We start from the raw sequence: 21486 nt of genomic DNA, 5'->3' as shown, positions 1-21486 counted from the left end.
ACCCTGAAGCTTGTTAGAAATGCAAATAAGAAGCTCTGGGGGGCGGAGCCCAGCAATCAGTGTTTTAACAAGCGCTCTGTCAGGTGCCTCTTAGAACTGGAATTTCACAGGGTGCCAGGAGTGAGGGGCTGGGTGGGGCTTCCTGTGGCCAGTGTGGGTAGTGGCTCATCACTAAGAGCACAAAGCTTATCCCTCTGACTCATTAGAGGGTGCTCCTCTTGCAGAACCAGCTCAGGATCTGTGTTTTGGGAAAGGAATTATTTTCCTCTGGGATTCAGATCTCATTCCAGGTAAAATGCTCAATGGGAGACTTTCCAATTTGTGGTTAATACTACGTGCCATGAAAACAAAGCTTCTCTCTATTGCTCTCATAGTGCTCAGTTTCAGAGTATGAGGAGGGGCCCAAGATGGAGAGAAAAAGCACAAGAGGGCTGAAAAGGATTTTCTGCCTACAATTGCCATCTGTCATCTCTTCTACCCCTCCCACTGCTCTCTCCCCCTTTCCTTTTGACCTCCCTGTGCCCGGCATGCTCTCCAGTGAACACTGGCAGAAGAATGAAGGTGAGAATGTGCTAGAGTTGGCTCAGACAGAAGATGCTGCAGGCGATCGCCCAACGAGGCCATTAATCTGCGCCATTCCCATTCCGAGGGGTGAGTTGCACCTTAGCTAACCCACCCCACTCTAACTCCCTCTTCTCAGACAAAAAGCAATTTTTAGAAATAGAACTTGTCTTTCACTTCAACAGGATGTGACTATGATGTATGTTCTGATTTCAGCTGGTAGTGAGCTGGCTTCTCCTAGGAACCCCCATCTACCCAGTCCTTGGGATAGGATGCAGCCAGCTTCCTGAGGTGTATGACCTGGGACCCACAGAGCATTTCCGTCCTCCTCATACAGTCTAGCAGTCAGACTAGGGGACTAATCATACTTGGAATTACTATTTCCTACAAGAAACCTTCCCTTAGGAAGCTTTGTAACATTTCTTTACAACATCAAAGACTGGGAGAGAACACGCTTTAATTTTCACCTATGACTTGAAATTAATATGTAAATATACAAAAGAGAAAGGAAATTGGGTGGACTCAGGAACCTGAGACATCTGTATTCCAATATTAATTTGTTTCTGAGATTATTATTTAGCTGCGTACATGAGGGAGACTTCTGAATGATGGAGAGAGGCTTGGTTTATCTAGATTGCATATAATCAATATGCAAGGAATTAGGATTTTTCTGACACTGAAAGAAACCTTGACTGAGGCATTTAAAGCAAAAATTAACAACACTGCTTGAATCTTAGATCGTTCTATTCGCGTTAAACTACCCCAAAGAACTATCAGGCAGCTATCCAGTGGCCTGTGGGAAAACCTACAATTTGATTTTTGAGAGGAAATTGGGGGGTAGAAGAGAGTTTTTGAAAACTCTCCCTAATATTTCTTAATCCTTAATTCCATTTTCCTGGTTTGCTTTGTAGAATTTGTCTTATACTGCTACACAGGGTATCTTTCACTGTTAAAATTTTAGTGTTTCCTTGGTTACTAGAGTTGCAGGTTTCTCCTAAGCCTCTCTCCGTACATGAACTTGGTGACAGGGGTTGGGAAGTGGGTATCTTTTTTGGATTATTTTATTGCCACTATAGTTGAGAATCATAGCACTGCTTAGAAGCAAAAGAGACTTGGGGATCACAGTTCAACCTTTTATTTTAAAACAAGGAAACCAAGACCACAAAGGTTAAATGACTTATCCAAGGTCACAGAGCCAGCTGATGCCAGGGCTGTGACAAGAATTCAGGCCTCTTAACTCACAGTCAAGTACTGAGTACACTACTCTATTGCTGGCTTTTTTTTTTTTTTTAAGTACTTGAAATTCTTTACCCTCTTGAGACTCAGTTGAGCATTTGGCCAACCTGGTGTAGATGTCAGGCTTTTTCTTAAGCACATGGTTTTGATACTATCAAAGGACACCCGGACAGGGAATTGTATTATCTGCTCCCAGGGGTGGACACAGATTAGATGGACATTTGGAGGCTCGAGGCCCTGAAGAGAAAGGTGACACATTACAGGGTTCAGGTTGCCATTACTACTAAGCATTCTGATGGCTTCTGATTCCAGGCAGGAGAGGGGGATATCTCTTTCCCACTGGCTCTACTTTGTCTCCATATATTCTCTCCCAGCAGACCCAGAGATGGATCTTGACTAAAAGGATAGACATGTGGCTCATCTTTTTAAAGAAAAATTCTGTGATGGAGGAGGGAGCCTCAAAATTTGGAAAAGGTGCGGATTTTTGAGAATGAAGAGAGCTCAAATTAAACATATTTTAAAAAATTAAACATAAGGGGGAACATTAGTGGAAGCTTCAATAAAATTTTTAAAAGATCACCTACAAATCTCAATACTTCCACAAATTATTTTCAGAAAAGAAAAGGGGTTTGAAGCAGACTGATTTATGGCTATTTTGATGATTAATCACTTGGATCTTCTTTTGAATGTGCTGGGCTAGTTGCAATTTCTCTAAAGTCATCAGTATTATTAGCATTCACGTAAAGAAAGGTTCAGAGGTTTACTTTGGCACAGTAAAATCTTTTTCAAAAAGATTGTCTATGATAATGGTAATTTTTTTATACCTCAGGTCAAACCACATTCCCTTTGTATATTGTGATTCATGGTAAGATGAATAAAAAATAAACCACTATTGAAATAAAGAAAAAAGAAGCTACTTAACGAAGAAGATGATCTTTGAGTACCTAATGAGTCAGTGTGTATTCACAGAACTTTGATCAATGCTTGCAGGGACTATTTTGTTCTGAGAACAAAGACACCAAAGAGATAGCCACTGGGAGGAGAATGAAGGGAGGGAAGAGGCTACCATGGAGCACTGGAATCAGGAAAAATTTCCCAGCCCTAATTATCAAAGCCAACTGGAGGGGACAGCAGCTGGGGAAAAAAAAAATTTCAGAGCCACAAACACGTGAAAAGTACAGAAAACGTAATGTTCCTAGCAAGGAGACACATCTTTCATTAATGATCACCTACAACATGTTGTCAAAGTAAAATCTTTTCAGCAAAAAAAGGTTCTTGTAATTCAACAGCTGAAGGCCAGCATTTCCCTTCCCCCCACAACTGACACTTTCTAGAGCAGGGGTCCCCAACCTATGGCGAATTGTATAATTATTTCATTATATATTATAATGTAATAATAATAGAAATACAGTGCACAATAAATGTAATGCACTTGAATCATCCCAAATTCATCCCCCCCACCCCCAGTCTGTGGAAAAATTATCTTCCATGAAAACAGTCTCTGGTGCCAAAAAAGTCAGGGACCACTGCTCTAGAGAGATGACACAATCCCCCGAATTTGAGCATTACATCTTACAACAAAATATTTAATTTTAATCAAATTTATTTTCTTAGGGGGCATTCAAAAGAGTGTACTAACACTCCACTTTCAAGATGGTAATGTATTTACTTATTTGTGATTATTCAAGCCCCTCAATTAGCTGACTTGGTTCCTCCAGGAATTGTCCCTCCAGAGGTTGTGACAATAGATCTTCTGTGGAGGGAATTACTGGGAGGGCGTTCAGCTTCAGTAAAGGCGCCTTTCAGGGTAAGCGGGAGCTGGGGGCCCGGCTGCCAAGGCTTTAATGAATTGCTTCACATCTCTCTCGTGGCTTCTACTGTGTTTAGAAATTTGAAAAAAAAAATCTATGTACGGAAACACATGGCAGTTGGACATTAAAAGTCTGCTACACACAAATATCTGTCGTACATTTCTTATAAAATGTCTAAGTGCTGTTCATGAAATTCACAAAGGATTTCATGAAGTCAATGTGTACATGTTTAATGAAAATGTTTTTGTAATAGATATTTATTCCTTGTCATCAATTTGCCTATGAAATGAAGTCATATGATTGCTTTGAAAAAAGTTTAATTTTAGTAATTTTTTCCCCCTGAGACCAGTTAATGGAAGTTTCCTATTAAGAAGAAAGGACAGTCATTTAAAAGGTTAAAATAAGTTTCCATCATGCTTCTCCTATTATTTGACTATGGCTTATTCCAGGCAGTTTTGGAGAATTAAATTCATAGAGCCCAGGGTTAATAAGTAGTTATTTTCTTTACGGGTTTGCAGTAAAAGGGGGGAAATGCAATCTGACTGAAAATGCTTGCATCTTCTAACAATTCAATGTTTTAAATCAAATCTTCCCATGTCACTAAAGTTTGCTTTCAGCACAATAGGAGATATTTCCTTATGTCAAAAAAAAGAAAAAAAAAACTTCATGAGGCTTCAGAAACACAAATTTGTCTGATAACATTTGTTTTCAAAAATATTTTTCATTTTGAAACACATCACAGACTTACAGAAAAGCTGGGAGTGTAGTATAAAAAACCCTTTTTCTGAGCTATTTCAGAGTAATTGTTGATCTGATGTTTCATTACCCTCAAATACTTTAGTATGTATTTTCTGCAAACGAGAATGTTCTATGTAACCACAGTACAAACATCAAAATCAGGAAATTAACCTTGACACACCACTGCCACGTAACCCTCAGACCTGCTCCATTATAGGGAAAAGTCCAGGGCAGGATCATGTGGAACATTTAGCTGCTGTGTCTCTTTAGTCTCCTTCCATCTGGAACAGTTCCTCAGTCTTTCACTGACTTTCCTGACCTTTGGCACTTTTAAAGATTACAGTCCAGTTATTTTGTAGAATGTCTTTCAATTGGGTTTGTCTGTTTCCTCATGATTAGATTAAGGTTATTAATTTCTGGAAGTGGTTGTATCCTTTGATTTCCATTTGTCCCATTGCTGATGATATTCACTTAATTAAGATGGTATATACCAGGCTTAATAAGTATTTTGTGAGGTAGTACTTGGAAACTATCTGGATATCCTGTTCCTCAAACTTTCAATGTACCTATATGTATTTAATATATGGATGTGGGCCAGGCATGGTGGCTCACGCCTGTAATCCCAGCACTTTCGGAGGCTGAGGTGGGAGGATCCCTTGAGGCCAGGAGTTTGAGGCTGCAGTGAGCTAAGATCAGGCACAAAAAAAAAAAAAGAAGACAAAAAAACATATGTATTATATATTTAAGACATATATCTGTATATATGCAGATACCATATGTGTATATACAGATGTTTGTGTATTTCTATCCCTGTGGACTCACAGTTTTATTAGATTATGCTTCTTTATTATCATTGTTTATTTTGATTCTCAAGTTATCCCAGAGGTGGCCAGTTACCAGCTCCCTTACACTGGCCCCTGTGTCCTTCTGACATGTCTTCATCATTCTTTGAGCATTTTCTTGATTTCTGGCACTACAAGGTGTTCCAGGCTCATCTTATTCGTTCCTTGTGCCACGTGCGTTGATTGACATATGGGTATTGCTGCTCCAGGTGTTCAGTGGACAGAACTAGAGAATATACATGTATATGCACATATGCATACACACATTTACATATCTATATCTCCCTCTCTCTCATTACTTATCTATTGAAAACTATAAGTTTATGCCAATACCTACAATTCCAATCCAACACTACAGGCTTTTAGTTTTACCTCCTTTCTTTGTGACTCCCTTGCCTGCTGGTGAAGGATATGGCTCACATTATTGTTAACATATTTATTTAACTGATCCAACCGCGTGTAAGTAGTCAATCTCCCATCTTACCTGCCATCCTGTGCAGATGCCCTCCCCAACCTACTTGAAATGTGATAACCCTGGCTGGACTACCGCTCCTTACCCACGTGGACGCCCTCCTCACCCTGCTTGGACTCTGACATCTCACTCCTCGAGCTCTCTCCCCACCCCTTTGAGCTCTGACATTCAAATTTTGGTCAACACCCTGCTCTTAACCCCACCTGTGCAGATGCATACACTTTTTGCCTCATCTGATGGTTTTTAGGATGGGATTGTTTAAAAAGAGAAGGGGAAAGAAAACTAAGGGGAAGGGGAGGGAATAAAGGGTGGAAGGAGGAAGGAGAAGGAGGAAGAGGGAAGAACATTTATGTGTAAACCACAAGTAAGCAGATTAAGTTTCTGTTTGAAAATGATACAGTTTTAATAAGAGAAGAATCTAAGAAGCCACCTAAAATGGAGTTTCTGACTGACGTAGGATATAACATCCTTATATTTTCTTGGTCATTATAAGTAATGCTAAAATTTATGTATTCATCCTATGAAATGAATTATCACAAATGGCAACGTTCACATGATTATGTATTTCTCAGATGATTTCTTCATATTTTGTACATTCCATTGTTTGTTTTTTAATTTTTTTTTTTTTTTTTTTGAGACAGGGTCTCATTCTCTTGCTCAGGCTAGAGTGTCGTGGCATCATCACAGCTCACTGTAACCTCGAACTCCTGGGCTCGGGCGATCTGCCTGCCTCAGCCTCCCACGTATGTGGGACCACAGGTACACGCTACTACGCTTGGCTCTGTTTTTCTTTTTTTAAGGCTAGTCATCAGCTAATTTTTAAAAAGTTTTTTGTAAAGAGGGATTTTTGCTATGTTGCCCAGGCTGGTCTTAAACTCCAGGCCTCCAGCAATCCTCCTGCCTTGGCCTCTCGAATTGCTAGGATTACAGGTGTGAGCCCTTGCACCAGCCTCTCTGTGGTTTGCTAGAGCTTGTGGTTTACTAGAACTTATGGCTATGGCCTGGTTCAAACTTTTAGAATCAATACTTGCCTCCATTTTAGCTTCCTTTCTGGACTGAGACCCTTAGCTCTGGGCTATCTCCAAACCTTGCCCACCCAAGCCTATCTTCACCTGGTCCTCTCCATGGTGGAGAGTGAGGTAGTGCTCCAGAGGTGGAAAGATCTTCGAATTAAGTAGCAGAACCTTGCTATTCAAAATGCCATCTGTGGACCAGCAGCATCAGTATGACCTGGGAGCTGGTTAAAATGTGGCCTCTTCAGCCACCCCAGCCTGCTGAATTAGAATCTACATTTAACAAGATCTTCAGGTGACTTGAATGCTCATTGAAGTTTGAGAATCCCTGATTTGGCATGCTTTTAGCACAAGCAACAGAAAACCCAACACAAACTGGCTTATGTAATAAAGGAAATTTATTGACTCATGTAATTGAAAAGTCTGCTGATAGAATAAGTTTCAGGTGATATGATCCAGAGATTCTAAGGTTACCTGGACTTTGGAACTAACTCTTCCTTCTTATCTAGGCTTTTTTCTCTAAGCCTACTCCCATAACATTACTTCATTTTATTGTAATAAAACAATACAAATATATAGAATAATGTGTTTTAATAAGGATTCAAACAAAAACTTGTTATAGTGCTCTTTGGTCTATGTCTGAAATTTTGAAATGACCATCCTTAAAATTGAGAGCCTTGGTTGCAAGTAAAATAAAAGTATGACTCAATTGTTGTTTAAACAATAGAGAAATTTATCATCTCTAATATCAGAAAGGCAAGAGGTAGTGCTGGCTACAAAAATGACATGTTGGGGCTCTTTTTCTCTATAGTTCTCTGGACTCTGCCAAACTCCATCTTCAGTATGGCACCAAGATGGCTGAAATTCCAGGAATCATCTCAGACCTTGAAATATCTAAGGGCTAAAAGGGACCATCTTTTCCCAGGTCTCCTGTTTTAGGAATAGAGAAGTCTTCCTCAGAATCACTATAGCAGAGGTTTTCTTACAACCCATTGGTCAGAATTGGGTTACATATCATGACAGAGATTTCTAGTTGCTTCTGAATATTCATTGCATCCATGTTTCGTAATATTGTCCTGATTTTTATCTGAGTACATCCTTGGCCAGGTATATTTCCTTGCCTCCTTTGAAGCTATATTTGGTCATATAATTAAAGTCTGGTCAGTAAAACATAAGTAGAAATGCTCTGTAAAACTAGGAAGTATCCCTATAAAGGAAGTAGCAACTCCCCTTTTATCCTTCTTTCATTCCGATTTCTGGAATGCAGACATGATGGTTGAAGCTTTTCACAATCTTGGGTCATGAGGACAAGGATACACTCAAGGTCTCATGGAGCAAAAAACTGGAAGGAGCCTGGGTCCCTGCTAACTTCAGGGACCTGCCCTATGAGCGTTGGACTATGTACCTTCAGATTAATGAGAAAATCAAATCTGTGTTTAATTTACTGTTACTTTGGGTTTTCATTAACTTCTGGTGAACCTATTCCTAACTAACCACCTGAATGAGAGGAACTGAATTTTGGGGACTGATGAGGAACACCACATTCCTTATTTCTTTTAAAATATACTGAATATTTCTACCAAAAATAAATTACTATAGCAAAGCAGAATCTTCAATATTGACGTAAGAAGCTACCTCATGTAAGTGTTTTAGCATCTTAGTTAGAAAATTTAGATTATTTCCTGAGAAGTGCAGAGGAAACTTACTTATTATGTACCCTTTAGATTCTGTTGGGTTTTTGGGTAACCTCTGTTAATTTTAAGAAAAAATTCTTGGCTGTCCTCCCAAAGGAGTAGCCCCCAAAGTGTGAGGTTTGTTTTTTAGTTAATTCACTTCTATTTAATTTCAACACACAAATGTATTAATAAAAAATGTTCTTTTAGCACATTTATTGTTCCACTGAATGCAAATTTCAAACTTAATATCTTTAGTCATTTCCTTAAGATACCTGACAATTTGACTTTTGTATTAGATTTTGTTAAATAGGCCACTAACTCAAAATCAAATTCTACACTTGCCCATTTCATGGAGCTCATTCTTGGTCAGGAGAGTGGAATTTTTCATTTTAACATCTCTGTTAAATAAACTATCTTCCACATACAAATGATTCACTCAACCTGCATTTCTTATTCCTTTAGTTTCTTTCAAATCTAAAAACTCAAGATGAAATTACAAAGAACCTAAGCTATCTTGAGAAAACCATAGCTCTGAGCTTTGTGTTATCTCACTGTGGTCTCAGAATTCCACCCTAGTCAGGGTGTGTGGTATTTATCCACACACTAGACATATCCAGACTAGAAATCCTTAGACTCGAAGATAACTTAAGAGTCCTCTAATTCAGCCTGCTGGACCTAATCAACAAAAACACCAGTAGCAGGAAGCTACAGCTTCATTGTTAACTAGCTTTGCTACTTTAGATCAGATACCTTTTTGAGCCTTGGTGTCATCTATAAAGTAAGGGCTTTGATTATAAGATCTTTAAGTCTCCAACTCTATGCTATGCTCTGATTTTAATGAAGATGGTTTTATTTTTTAAATCCCCCCAAAGCAGAAATATGTCTACTTCACCCAAAAGCCAGTTCTAGTGCTGAATGATTCTATGAGGGAGCATTTAAATAAATAAGCTATGATAGTCTCCAGTTCTATTTTTTCTGGAGTTGAAGGATAACCCATCAGCATTCTTCTTCCATTAACTCTTCACAAATTTTAAGACAATAAGTAACACTTCCTCAGTCTTTTTTCTACACTCCAAAATTTAGTCATTCATATAGTACCTTTATGATTTTTGCCATCTTGTTTATTTCTCACCTCTATGCTGACTTTTTTTTTTCTTAAGAGACACAGTCTCACTCTGTTGCCTGGGCTAGAGTGCCATGGCATCAGCCTAGCTCACAGCAACCTCAAACTCCTGCACTCAAGCAATTCTCCTGCCTCAGCCTCTGGAGTAGCTGGGACTACAGGCACACACCACCACGCCTGGCTGATTTTTTCTATTTTTAGTTGCCCAGCTAATTTTTTCTATTTTTTTAGTAGAGACAAGGTCTCACTCTTGCTCAGGCTGGTCTCGAACTCCTGAGCTCAAGTGATCCTCCTGCCTTGGCCTCCCAGAGTGCTAGGATTACAGGCGTGAGCCACCTCGCCTGGCCTTTGCTGAGTTTTTTAAACTTTAATTTGAAGATAATTTTATTTTTATTTTATTTATTTATTTATTTATTGAGACAGGGTCTTGCTCTGGTGCCTGGGATAGAGTGCAGTGGCATCATCATAGCTCACTGCAACTTCAAACTCCTGGGCTCGAGCGATCCTTCTGCCTCAGCCTCCCAAATAGCTAAGACTACAGGTGTGTGCCACCAGGCCCAGCTAATTTTTTTATTTTTTGTAGAGATGGGGTCTCGCTATGTTGTTCAGGCTGGTTTAGGAGTCCTGGCCTGAAACAATCCTCCTGCCTTGGCCTCCCAAAGTGCTAGGATTACAGGCGAAAGCCACTGCACGTGGCCAGTTTGAAGAGAATTTTTATGTCATCAATGCTTGACTATAAAATTAGTCCTGCTTGGCAAAACTATTAACAGAAGTTAACTGCAAAAATAAAAACAATGGAAACAGTGAATTTTAAAAATTGGCAAACAAGGACATTTCTGTATGACAAAAGAAACAAGCTTCATTTCATATGAAATATTAGTTGCAAGAGCTCTTCATTGCTTCAGTGGCCTCCCTTTTATTCACTGACAATATTAGCCTCATTAGGCCTTTATTTATATTAAATCTTCATGCACTTCCCAGGTGGGAGGATTTTCCTAGGTATATGGTGGTGAGTAGTGGAGTTCACCTGAAATCATCCACTACCTCAGTTGGAGAAACATGTCTCTAGGGGAAAAAATCAAGACTATTTTACATTTAGTTGTAATTTTCAAATTTTAGTAAGCCTAAAAGAGTGTGCATTCACCTGGGGCTAGAATGCACACTTCTAGGCCTTGCCCAGGTCTAGAGACCAGGAGTCTGCATTGTCAAACAGTGCCCCGAATGACTTCAAAGCAAGTAGTTTTCAGACCCTAACTTTGAGAAACGTGAAAAAGCATTCTTTAGTATGCACTCATTCTTCAATAATTGTTGAGCACCTTTCAGGGTGCTCTGTTAGCCCCTGGTGGGAGGCAGAGGGGTTGTGCCAAGACTCAAGATACAATTTTCATGTCTCAAGGCAATACTGTATATGATTGTCAGATGAGGGGTACTAGCAGTGCTACTCTAAGTGCTTAGGGTTGGGAGGTTTAATGTAGGCTGCAGCTGTGAGAAGGCTCTGTAGCTCCAGGCTGTAAGGACCTGAAGATTTTTTTCTGGGAGGAAGGAGGGTGGAATCAGAGTTCTGGGAGCCAAGTCAGCCTGGACTGGAAGTCCTAGGTGAAAAGGCTTGAAGGCTCAGGTAAAGAGTAGGCACTTCACCTTGGGGCAGCGAGCTCCGTTACAGGGAGAGTAATAACCCGGTGTCGATGCTCAGCATAGACTGGCCCTGGCGGTGCCCATGGCATGCGCTTGAACGGAGAGGACGCTGAGCAGTGGCGAGGTAATGAAAACACTAGGGAGAGGGAAGGAGGTGAGAAGGTGCTCAAGATGACAGGCGCCCCTGGAAGAATGAGAGCATTTTTAAGGGCAAATCTCTGCAGAGGGAATCCTAGACCATTCAGCTTTCTGGAACTAGTGTAGGGAGCTAACAGGCAAAGAGCACCTAGTTCGTGTTAAGCTAATTAACTCTTTTTAGTGTCTCTTAAAATAGAATCACCGTCGTCACATGTTCCCAGCTGTCCCTTATTACCTAAACACTAATAAAACACCACCAGCCCGCAGCTGGGTAGACTATGCAGCTGTGGGGACCTTGAACCTCCTCCGGCGACCCAGCTCTCTCTAGCCAAGCGGTTTCCAAGCTTTGCTGCAGCGTGGAATCGCCTGGGGGGGGGGGGGAGAAGAACGTGCCCACCCTCCACATCTAACGTGCAGCAAAGTTTGGAAACCATTGGTCTGGCCACATCGCCGGGGAACTGAAAAAAAAAAAAAAAAAAAAAAAAAAAAAACAAAAACAAAAAAAAACCCAATTCCTTCCGCCCGTCTGTCCTGTGCTCCGAGGGCTCATGCTGTGGCCTGGCTCCCCCGCGGTCGGGCGCCGGGAGGAGGCGGCGCCCGGGGCTGCTCGGGCCGGGACGCAGCAGAACCGAAAGCAGCGGGCGGCGGGGGAGGCGGGGAGAGGACGGGGGGCGGGCGCAGTGGGTAGCAGGGCGAGGTGGCGACCCAGGGCCGGGAATGCCCACGGCGCGAGGCTCCCGAGCCGTCGGGTGGCCGCGTCCGGGCGATGGCCCTCCGTCTGGTCGCCGACTTCGATCTCGGGAAGGACGTGCTCCCGCGGCTGCGGGCGCGGCGGGCGCTGTCGGAGGCCGCCGGGGCCCGAGGCGGCGGCGCAGGTGCGGGAGGCGCGCGTCGGGGTTGGCCGCAGGGTGGGGGCGGGGAGGCGGAGTCGTCCACACCCGGGGGGGAGTCGTCCACACCCGGGGGGCTCCCAGGACCGGAGCAGCCCGCGGCTCCGCCAGCCCGCGAAGGTTGGTGCCCGAGCTTGCCTCTGTAGGGTCCCGGCTTTTTGGCTTTGCCACCCTCGCCCCCGGCCACTGGCTGAAGGTCGAGCTGGGCTGCACCACCTCCCCTGGCGAGGCCTCCAGCTTCTGGCTGCTGGGTGCCCGCGGCAATTCTCCCGTAGCAGAAAGGCCGGGGCGCTAGTGGGACCCCCAGCATCACCTCACGGGGAGCGCGTCGAGGGGCAGCTGCGGGGGCGGGCGAGGTCCTTCTCCAGGCTTCGTCCGCGTCTCACCTGCCCGGGAAGGGTCGTCGGCGGGATGGGGGCTCCGCCAGGATAAGGGGCACCTGGAAGTCGCGCGTTTTGCGTTTTGAGGAAGAAAAGATGGATCGTGGCCACCAAGCCATATAAGTAACAGTTGCCTGGTTTGTCCCGCGTTTGTGAGACGTCTTTATGCGTCTGTGTGAACAGTGTCCGTGATTGGGGGGACACGCCGCTCCGGATGTGCAGTGTGAGAAGGCGGGGGTCGGCCTTCGGGCTGCGGGCGGCGAGGTCGCGGAGAAGCACCGAGCCCCCGCGGCACCACTGAGCGCACCGCTTGCGCCAGCCGCAGGCCTGGAGCGAAACAGCGTGATGCTCCGTCTCCTGCCCAGCCTCCTCGGGGTGAACTGGAACACACTCCCAGCAGCTGAGGCTTTGGTCTGCCACAAAGATCCTTGTTTTGATTTGGGTGAGAGGGTGAAAAGTGACTTTTGAGCCTTCCCAGCATTGATCTACTTTAAAGAAGGGGAACCCTGTGATTTCCCAGTTTTGTTTTTGTTTTCTTTTTTTAAAGAGAAGTTTGCTGTAAATAATGGAGCATCTTCAGGGCTTAAATTCAGTTTCAAAGCAGGGTGGCCCCTGGGTCCCACCTGGTGCATGGGACACTTTAGTGTGGCCTTCTCCCCTTTGGTTTTCTGTAAACACTACTTTAGAGGACATTTTTTGGCAGGGGTTTCAGATTACATGTATCTATAAGTCTTTTCTCCTAAATTCCAGTGAAAGTTTTCCATTGCTATCTTATATCTTCACACTATTCTATGGCTTTAGAATTATTTGTAGGTTTCCTTGGCTTGGCATGTTAGTTACAAATAAGGAGTCATGTCAGTGTAGCCTACGCCTTGAATTTGCTGTTAGTGTCGTTATTAGTAAAACTTTGCTCTTTTGTGGGGGTAAGGGGGTGAGGGAGAATTTAAAGACTCCCCAATTTCTAAAAAGTCTTTGAAGGTTTAACTTTTTGAAATACAACAGGCAGCTTTAAGTCTGCCTTCAGCTACAAAGCAGTCCTTTTTCTGAACTTGCACCTTATTTTGCTAAATGGCAGGTGTCTGCAAATAAGTTAGATGAAGTGTGAAATGCCACACCCTTATGTTTCAGAAGTGGGTGTTGTGATTGAAAAGCTGTGTGCGACCAGTTGGATTTGGCTTCTTTGTATCTTTCACTCATCTGGGAAGAAATATAAACTTGTGTATTGATGTTCCACTGAACAACAGATACAACTGGGTCCTCAGAAGGTAAACTTACTGGAAATAGTAGCTTTTCTGATATTGGTAGTAGTTTACTCTTTCAGAGCAAATATCTTGACAAGATATTGGTTCTATTATACTAAGAGGATTGTTACCTCTGATAATCACCAGTGGGTGGTAGCTTTAAAAAACCCACAAGTTAATTCCTTTTTGACTGTAATATATAGCAGTGGCAGGGCAATCTGGGATTCTAATTTCTAGCAGAGCCATTACTACACACATTTGTGCAAATTATTTTCCTTTCAAAGTCCCAGCTTTTCAAATGTAAATTATGAATAATTATACCATTGTCTCCTCTCCACTTATTTGCTTTCTAAATGTGAAGCCTTCATATTTTAACATCAGCAAATACAATTGAAGATATCTTAGCGGTGCTAAGTAATTATTGTTAAATACATATGGTATATTCCTGGCAAAATATCCAGGGAGCTGAGTTAAGTCAGCTGTGGAAATTCTGTGCATATAAGGTACCATTTTAGTCAACAAGGAGTCAAGGAATAAGGAGACCAGATTTAGTTCCTGAATTTGTTCCTGGTTGTGCGGTGAACTTCAGGAATGGTCTCCCCTGAAATAAAAGTTGGTTAAAAATCAAGACATTAAAAGAATAACATATTAGCTATAAATAACATTGAAAAACCAAAATGAAACCATGTTCCCACTACCTAGCTTATAAATAGAACAATATCAAGACTTTTGAAGGCTCTTGTGTGCCCTATCAGATCCTATTTCTCTCTCCCCCAGAGGTTAACAACCATTTAACCTTTTGTTTTAACCTTCCTTTGACTTTTATTTGTAGTTTTAACCCATATGAATATTTCCCTAAGCAAAATATTTCATTTTACTTGTCTGTGAACTTTAATAGTAAACAGAACCATACTGTATGTATCCTTTTTGCCTCTTTTCTCAATATCATAAGATTTATCAATATTGACAGGTTAGCTGTAGGTCATTATTTTTCACTGTTGTATAGTATTCCACTGTGTGACTATATTACACAACGTGAGGGTGGACATGGAGATACACCACTTAGATTGTCCTTTCAAAGAAGGGCTTGTGCCAGGTGCTGTGAGTATGGTGAGCAAATAGTCTTCAGCTGTCAGCCCCTTCAGGGATTGCTGAGGGCTGCATCACCCAACTTTTCACTCCCTTTTGAGGTGGTATTTAAACGCCTGGCCATTTTGACTCAACATGGGACAACTCTGGCAATCCATTTCAGTTCCGGAGCTTCCCCTATGGGGGACTCCAAGTTCATCTGAGATTATGGGGCCTGCATTGCTGCTTGGCTTCTTCCCCTACCACAACCTGCTTCCTGTCCTTCCTCTTACAGTGTTAATCCCACTCTACTAAGCACTCCCTGATGAATATACTAGGTACTGAATTCTGTCTCAGAGTGCTTCCCAGGGAATCAAGTTTACTTACCCCTTTTCTAAATGTTTCTGGGATTTTCTATCATGGTCAATGCTTTTAATAACCACCTGGTACACACAGGCACAACTATCTCTAGGATGTATGTCTAAGAGTGGAGTTGCTTAGTCATAGGCTATGCACATCTTCACTTTTCCTGGGTAGTGCCAAAGGTTTTCCAAAGACGTATACTTATTAACACCCTCGTTTGTGGTGTGGCAATGTTTCTGATCCTCACAAGCCCTTGATAGTTCCAGATTTACAATTTTTTTTTGTTCAAACTAGTGGATCTAATTGTTATTTCATTGTGCTCTGAAGTCAAGCATCTGTGTGTGTTTATTGGCCATTTGAATTTCCCTGTCTGTGAAGTCTGTTCATTATTTGTCCATTTTTCTATTCTGTTTTTTTAAGTATTGACTTTTTAAAGGGGTTCTTTATGTATTCTGGATTCTACTTCTTTATTCATCAGATGTGTTGCAAGTGTTTTCTCTCAATTTGTTCCTTGTTTTCTCAGTTTGTGATGGTGCCTTTGATAAACAGAAGTTCTTAATTTTAATGTCTAACTTGAGTCTTCCTTTAAAGTTTACATGTGCTTTTTTTCTTTTAAAGAAATCCTTCCTTACTCAGAAGTCATGAAGACATTTTTCATTTTTAAGAGCTTAATAATAGCATTGATTTTCATATTTTTCAATCTACCTGGAATTAATTTTTGTGTGATAAATGATGTAGGAATCCAGTTTTAATTTTCCATTTTAATAGCTTTTTCAATGTTACTAACCAAATGGTCCTCTGGTCCTCACTGATAACAAAGCCACTTCTGTCACACATCAGTCTTTGTATGCATAGATCTCCTTTTCTGAGTTCTTTGTTTTGTTTCATTATCTCAACTTGAGATGACAACATCTTAATAACTATGCTTTATGCTAAGTCTTAATACCTGGTTGGGTAAGTCCCTCCACCTTAGCATTTTTCAGGAGTATCTTGGCTATTCCATGCCCTTTGATCTTTCACATATATTTTTGAATTCACCTGTCAGATTTCACCAAAAAGTCTATGAGAATTTTGATTTGAGTTGCATTGCCCCTACAGATCAGCTTGTGGAGAATTGGCATTTTTACAATATTAAATCTTCCCAACTATGAACAAAGTATAGTTTAGATTCTTTTAATGACTCTTTAGTAAGTCTTAGAGTTTTCTCCGTGAAGGCTCTGCACACTTTTTGCTAGATTTTTCTCTAGGTTATTATCATTGCTCTCACAGCACGTTTGAAAACACATTCTAACTATTACTGGTATATAGTGATACAATAGATTTTACATATTGATTTTTTGCATCCCAAATCAAAATCTCTTGTTGGGGTGGATTACATCTTCAAGAAACTAAGATCTGTGGCATGTAAATTTTCTAAGGTTTAAATGTCATACGTATTTAACCCTGGAAAAAATACAGGTTTTGTTGCCCGCTTTGATTATTCTTGGATTTATGATATACCAGATTGATTTAATCTTTCAGATATTGTAATCATTCATGTTTGCCAGGGAAGTGATATACTTAGCGGGTGACTCATTCAGGAGTAATGCTTTTTTTTGTTGTTGCTTCCTGTATTCCCCTAGGGTGACTTGGGGACTAGGAGGTTGCCTTGGGTCACATTGTTTTCATTTGTTTCATTATTCTCTTGCTGCTATCCTTCCTTTTTACTTTTCTTTCCCCTACTTTCCTAGTCTCCTTTTCTCATCTCTCTCTTTATTGCTGCTTAACTACTCCATTCTTGCTTTTTCTCATTTTATTCAGAATATGAAATATAAATCACATCATGATGTTTATAGGGTTTAGGAATTACAATATCTGGTCATGTTGAGCCTGAGGATTTATGTGAATTATTTACAGACTAGGAATAATCATATTTTATCACCTCTTGATCTATGTGTTGGGAGCTAGTTCAACGTTTTGTATACGGCTCTGTGACTTTTTCTTCCCAACTAGGGTTATTGAATAGACACAAAATACTTTTGATTTTTGTCTCCTAGCAGTTTGGAATAAAATTTACACATTTGACAAACATCTTCCTATACAGTGAAATCACTTGTTTCACAAATAATAGATTGAAATGGAGGAAAATATCTGGCAAACCAGCTTTTATGTCAGTTATAACTTGCCAATACCTTTAATATCTAGGAGGTACTCTTCTTTCTTTCCGAGGTTTGCTTATAAAAGTATCTATCAAGATGCTACATTTTTTTTTCTTCATGAGCACTAAATACACTGAACTGTAAAATTAAACCACATTTCCTCATTTGAAATTGCTAAACTTCCTCCTCTGGACTTTCCAGTGATGAATTGGGAGAAGAGTCAGAATGAATAAGCAAAGAGGTTCTTGAATACCTCTTCTAAAAGGGTGTGTTAAAACATGAGCAACCAAACTAGGGAGGAAGGGCTGATAGGTTAATACTGTGTGGTGAGACGTTGGTCTCTGAATTTCCAACATTGCCAAATTTGTCTATTTCAAATGTCCTTGAAATGTGAACGATGTACTTGACTGCAGGGTTATTCAAGTCTGCAGTTATTACCTAATGTATCCCTGAAAGCATTAATTTTTATTTCTTTCAACTCTGGCTACCATGGTTATATTATAAGCTGGTCCTAGTTATGGTATCTAATGAATGTTGCGTAGTGTATAATACAAACAATCATATACTAAGTGTTCAGTGGTTCTCAATCCCAGCTACACATTAGAATCCCCTGGGGAACTTAAAAACACATACACACCAGAGAGTCGGCCCCACACCAGCCCCCAAAAATCAGAATATATTGGGTAGGGCTTAGGGCATCAGTGTTCTCTTTCAAAGCTTCCCTGATGATTCTAAGACAGCCAGAGTTGAGAACCACTGGTTTAATGAAATAAGCATGTACCGTTTGCTGTAATCTGCATTTATTGGAAAATTTTTCTCTTAATTTTTTAGTGATTTGAAAATTAGATGTACTTTTGCAAGTAAATTGGATTTTGTTAGCAAGATTTCTTGTAAAGGAGTTGCTTATCTTAGCCGAAACTTTTTAAGTGTACTTTCGTGAAGGTCTCTCCCAACATCCTTATGATCTTGAAAGAAAAAAATACTTCTCAAAACATTGACACATTGCATTCCAGAAGTTTGAGTCATGTGTAGGATTGCAAAAGAACTCGTTAAAATTTTCTTTAGATGTCTACAAAATCTACCTTAAAAGGATTTTTGAGTAATTATCCATTTTTGCATTGTAAGCTTGATACAAGACACTGAGCCCGTTATTTTGTTTACTTTTTTCTGGGTTTGAGATCAGTCTGTGCCACTTTTTCACTGTGATATTGGCCAAGTCTGTTTACCTAATTGAAACTCAATTGTTTTATTAGTACATTAGGCCTGCAATACCTTATATGGTATGGATGAAATAGAAACAAGAACTCTTTAAATTGTGAAGTACTGTTTAGCAGTAAGCTAACTGTTTGAATCCTATTCTCCTAAGACACCAAATGATTATCCTTATTTTTAAAAATCAGTGTGCAGTGTCTGACAGCTCTCTCTCTCTCTATATATATATATATATATTTAGAAAAATGCGTATACCCATATATATAAAAAATCCTTCCCCCATCCCCACAAGATCCACAGACTTGCTTCCTGTAAGGTGTGGGTAAGAGGGATCTCAGGACAATGCTTAAGACCTCAGTGAAGCCTGCTCTTCTATCTAAATGTTTCCCAGCTCCAGTGCAGATGTCCAGCTCACCAATTATTATTTTCATCCTGTTTTTTCCTTTTAATTTTTTATTTAATTATTATTATTTTTTGGGAGACAGGGTCTTGCTGTGTCCAGGGGAGAGTGCAGTGGTGTCGTCACAGCTCACTGCAACCTCCAACTCCTAGGCTTGGGTGAGCTTCCTGTCTCAGCCCCCAAAGTAGCTGGGACTATAGGTGGGTGCTTCCACACCCAGCTAATTTTTCTATTTTTTGTAGAGACAGAGGTCTTACTATGTTGCTCAAGCTGGTCTTGAACTCCTGGTCTCAAGCGATCATCCTGCATTGGTCTCCCAAAGCGCTAGGATTACAGGTGTGAGCCATAGTGCCTGGCCATATTTCTTCCCTTTTAACTAGGAATACAAACTGAAATTTGCTCTGAATTATAGGATGTTTTGTATATGTTTTGTCTGAATATTAGAATTTGTCATAATGTAATATTTTAGCATCTAAAAACACTGGTCATGTATGGGGAAAAATAAATCAAGTTTAAGCAATTTGTGAGAAGTTTTGAGGAAGTTGATAAAATATGCATTTTTCCCCAATTAATGATAATTATTGATGCTGTATCTATTAATGCTAAAATCTTTTAAATGTAGAATTAGGAGAAATATCCTACAATTTTAGAAGAAAGATGATAGTTTATAAGTTAAATGTTTTGTGTAAAGAGTCATCATGTCCTTCACAAAATACAGCTTTCAAACAAAAAAGTACACAGATTATAAGTGCGCAACTCAGTTAATTTTCACAAAGTGGAACGCACTTGTGTAACTAGCACTCGGAGCAGGAAAGAAAACTTTAATAGAATCTCAGAAGTCTTTTATATTCCTTTTCAGCAGTCACTCATCTAACACTGTAGATTAGTTTTGTCTGTTTTTAAAACTTGTATATAAATTGAAACATACAGTTTGTACTTTTTTTGGTGGTGGGGGAGGTTACTTTGCTCAGTTAATTGTATGTTATAGCATGTTACGGTCTTGTTATATAGTATTCCATTGTTTGGATATACCACAATTCATCTCTTGATGGATATTTTGGGTTTCTGGTTTGGGCTGCTATGAACTGCAGTAGTATGAACATTCTTATGTGTCTTTTGCTGAACATATGTTTCTGTTGGAATATATGTACAAGTGTAATGAGTAAGTCATATATGTTCAGCTTCATTAGATACTGCCAAGCAGTTTTCCAATTTATACTCCCATCAACAGGGTATGAGAGTTTCAATTCACTGTTTTTGGCATCACATAATATTAAAACATAAGTCAATGATGCATGTTATAATTTTTAGTATAACTAATAAATAGCAAAAGAATATATAACTGACAAGTTAATAGGTGGGAGAATGAAATAATAAACTCTGATTAGTCCAGAAGATGGCAAAAAAGGGTAAAACAAATATATGATAGAAAACAAATAGTAACGTGATACATATAAACTCAATATATCTGTAAGTACATTAAATGTAAATGGACTATATACCCCAATTAAAAGATTAAGAATGTCAGACTGGGGGAAAAATCCCAAGTGGATATTCCTTATAAGATACATATTGTAAATATAAGGACATAGGATGATTTATAATAAAAGAATAAGAAAATTATACCACGTAAGCACTAACAAAAAGGAAGCTGAGGTAGCTATACTAATATCAAAGTAGACTTTAAAAAAATTATTGGAGATAAAGGACATTTTATAACAAGTAAAGAGATTGGCTAGTCCAGCTTCTGGTTTAAAAACTTCCATGTGATTTTTCAGACCCGATGACATGCCATTACAAAGGCTTTACCTGGCAGGCCTCATAGGGGAAAGCTGCCCTCTCCAAACCAGACTTGGTATCTGGCTGATGCAGGGCAGTCCCTCAAGGGAGTTGCAGTCACTACTCAGGCTTCCCTAGCTGGCCATACACTTACACATAGCTGCATTCCTAGCCCAGGTGCCTTCATTTGGAAGCCTCTTTTTATCAGGGGCCTCTGCTAATACCACCTTAGCAGAGGAAAATGGGGAGCTTTGAAGACACTTTTTCTCAGTACTTTTCCACTCCTAGCTCTTCTCCCTCTCCCTCCTCTCGGCTTCTGGATCTATAATACTGCAGGAACCTTTTTGGGGGGCTCTCTTGGTAGTGAAAGAACCCCATATCTGCACTGACCCACCTGACACTTGACCAATGGCACTGTTCCATGGAAAATAGGGAAGTCAGCACTTTTCTCTGGTTCAGCCTCTTGCTTATAGCATCACAGTAAGTGATTAAAACCTTGACTGTTATTTCTTTTTTATCTGATTGCTTTAAGTGACTACTCAGATACCTGGCAGATCAGCTGAGTGCCTAACAAGGATTAATCCACCGGGAAACTATAACAATTTGTATGCCTCTAGTAATATGGCCTCAAAATACATAAAGCAAAAGCTAATACATACTGGAAATTTATTGTAGTATAACATACAGAAAAGTATACAGTCAAGAGTGTGCAGCTCAGTGAGTTATTGCAAAGTAAGTATATCAGTATACCCAAAATATACAACATTACC

General features: G+C 40.3%; 1 protein-coding gene across 9 annotated transcripts in view; it reads left to right on the top strand.

Annotated features, from left to right (window-relative positions):
• Positions 1–213: 213 nt before the first annotated feature.
• LOC123647084 (gamma-secretase activating protein) overlaps positions 214–21486 on the top strand; it is a 92413-nt gene continuing 71140 nt past the window's right edge. For 4 of the 9 annotated variants that reach the window (XM_045564295.1, XM_045564294.1, XM_045564293.1 and 1 more), the window contains exons 1-2: positions 214–290; positions 375–651. In XM_045564295.1, the coding sequence (XP_045420251.1) occupies positions 408–651 (244 nt within the window). In that variant the 5' untranslated portion in view covers positions 214–290; positions 375–407. Of the gene's footprint in view, positions 291–374; positions 652–6401; positions 6420–11921; positions 12121–12245; positions 12256–13575; positions 13781–21486 lie in introns of those variants that run through there. The other 5 variants (XM_045564298.1, XM_045564299.1, XM_045564296.1 and 2 more) reach the window with 5 other exon arrangements.

Source organism: Lemur catta, chromosome 11, assembly GCF_020740605.2.
Source record: "Lemur catta isolate mLemCat1 chromosome 11, mLemCat1.pri, whole genome shotgun sequence".
NCBI lineage: Eukaryota > Metazoa > Chordata > Mammalia > Primates > Lemuridae > Lemur > Lemur catta.
This window is presented reverse-complemented; position numbering and strand designations above follow the sequence as displayed.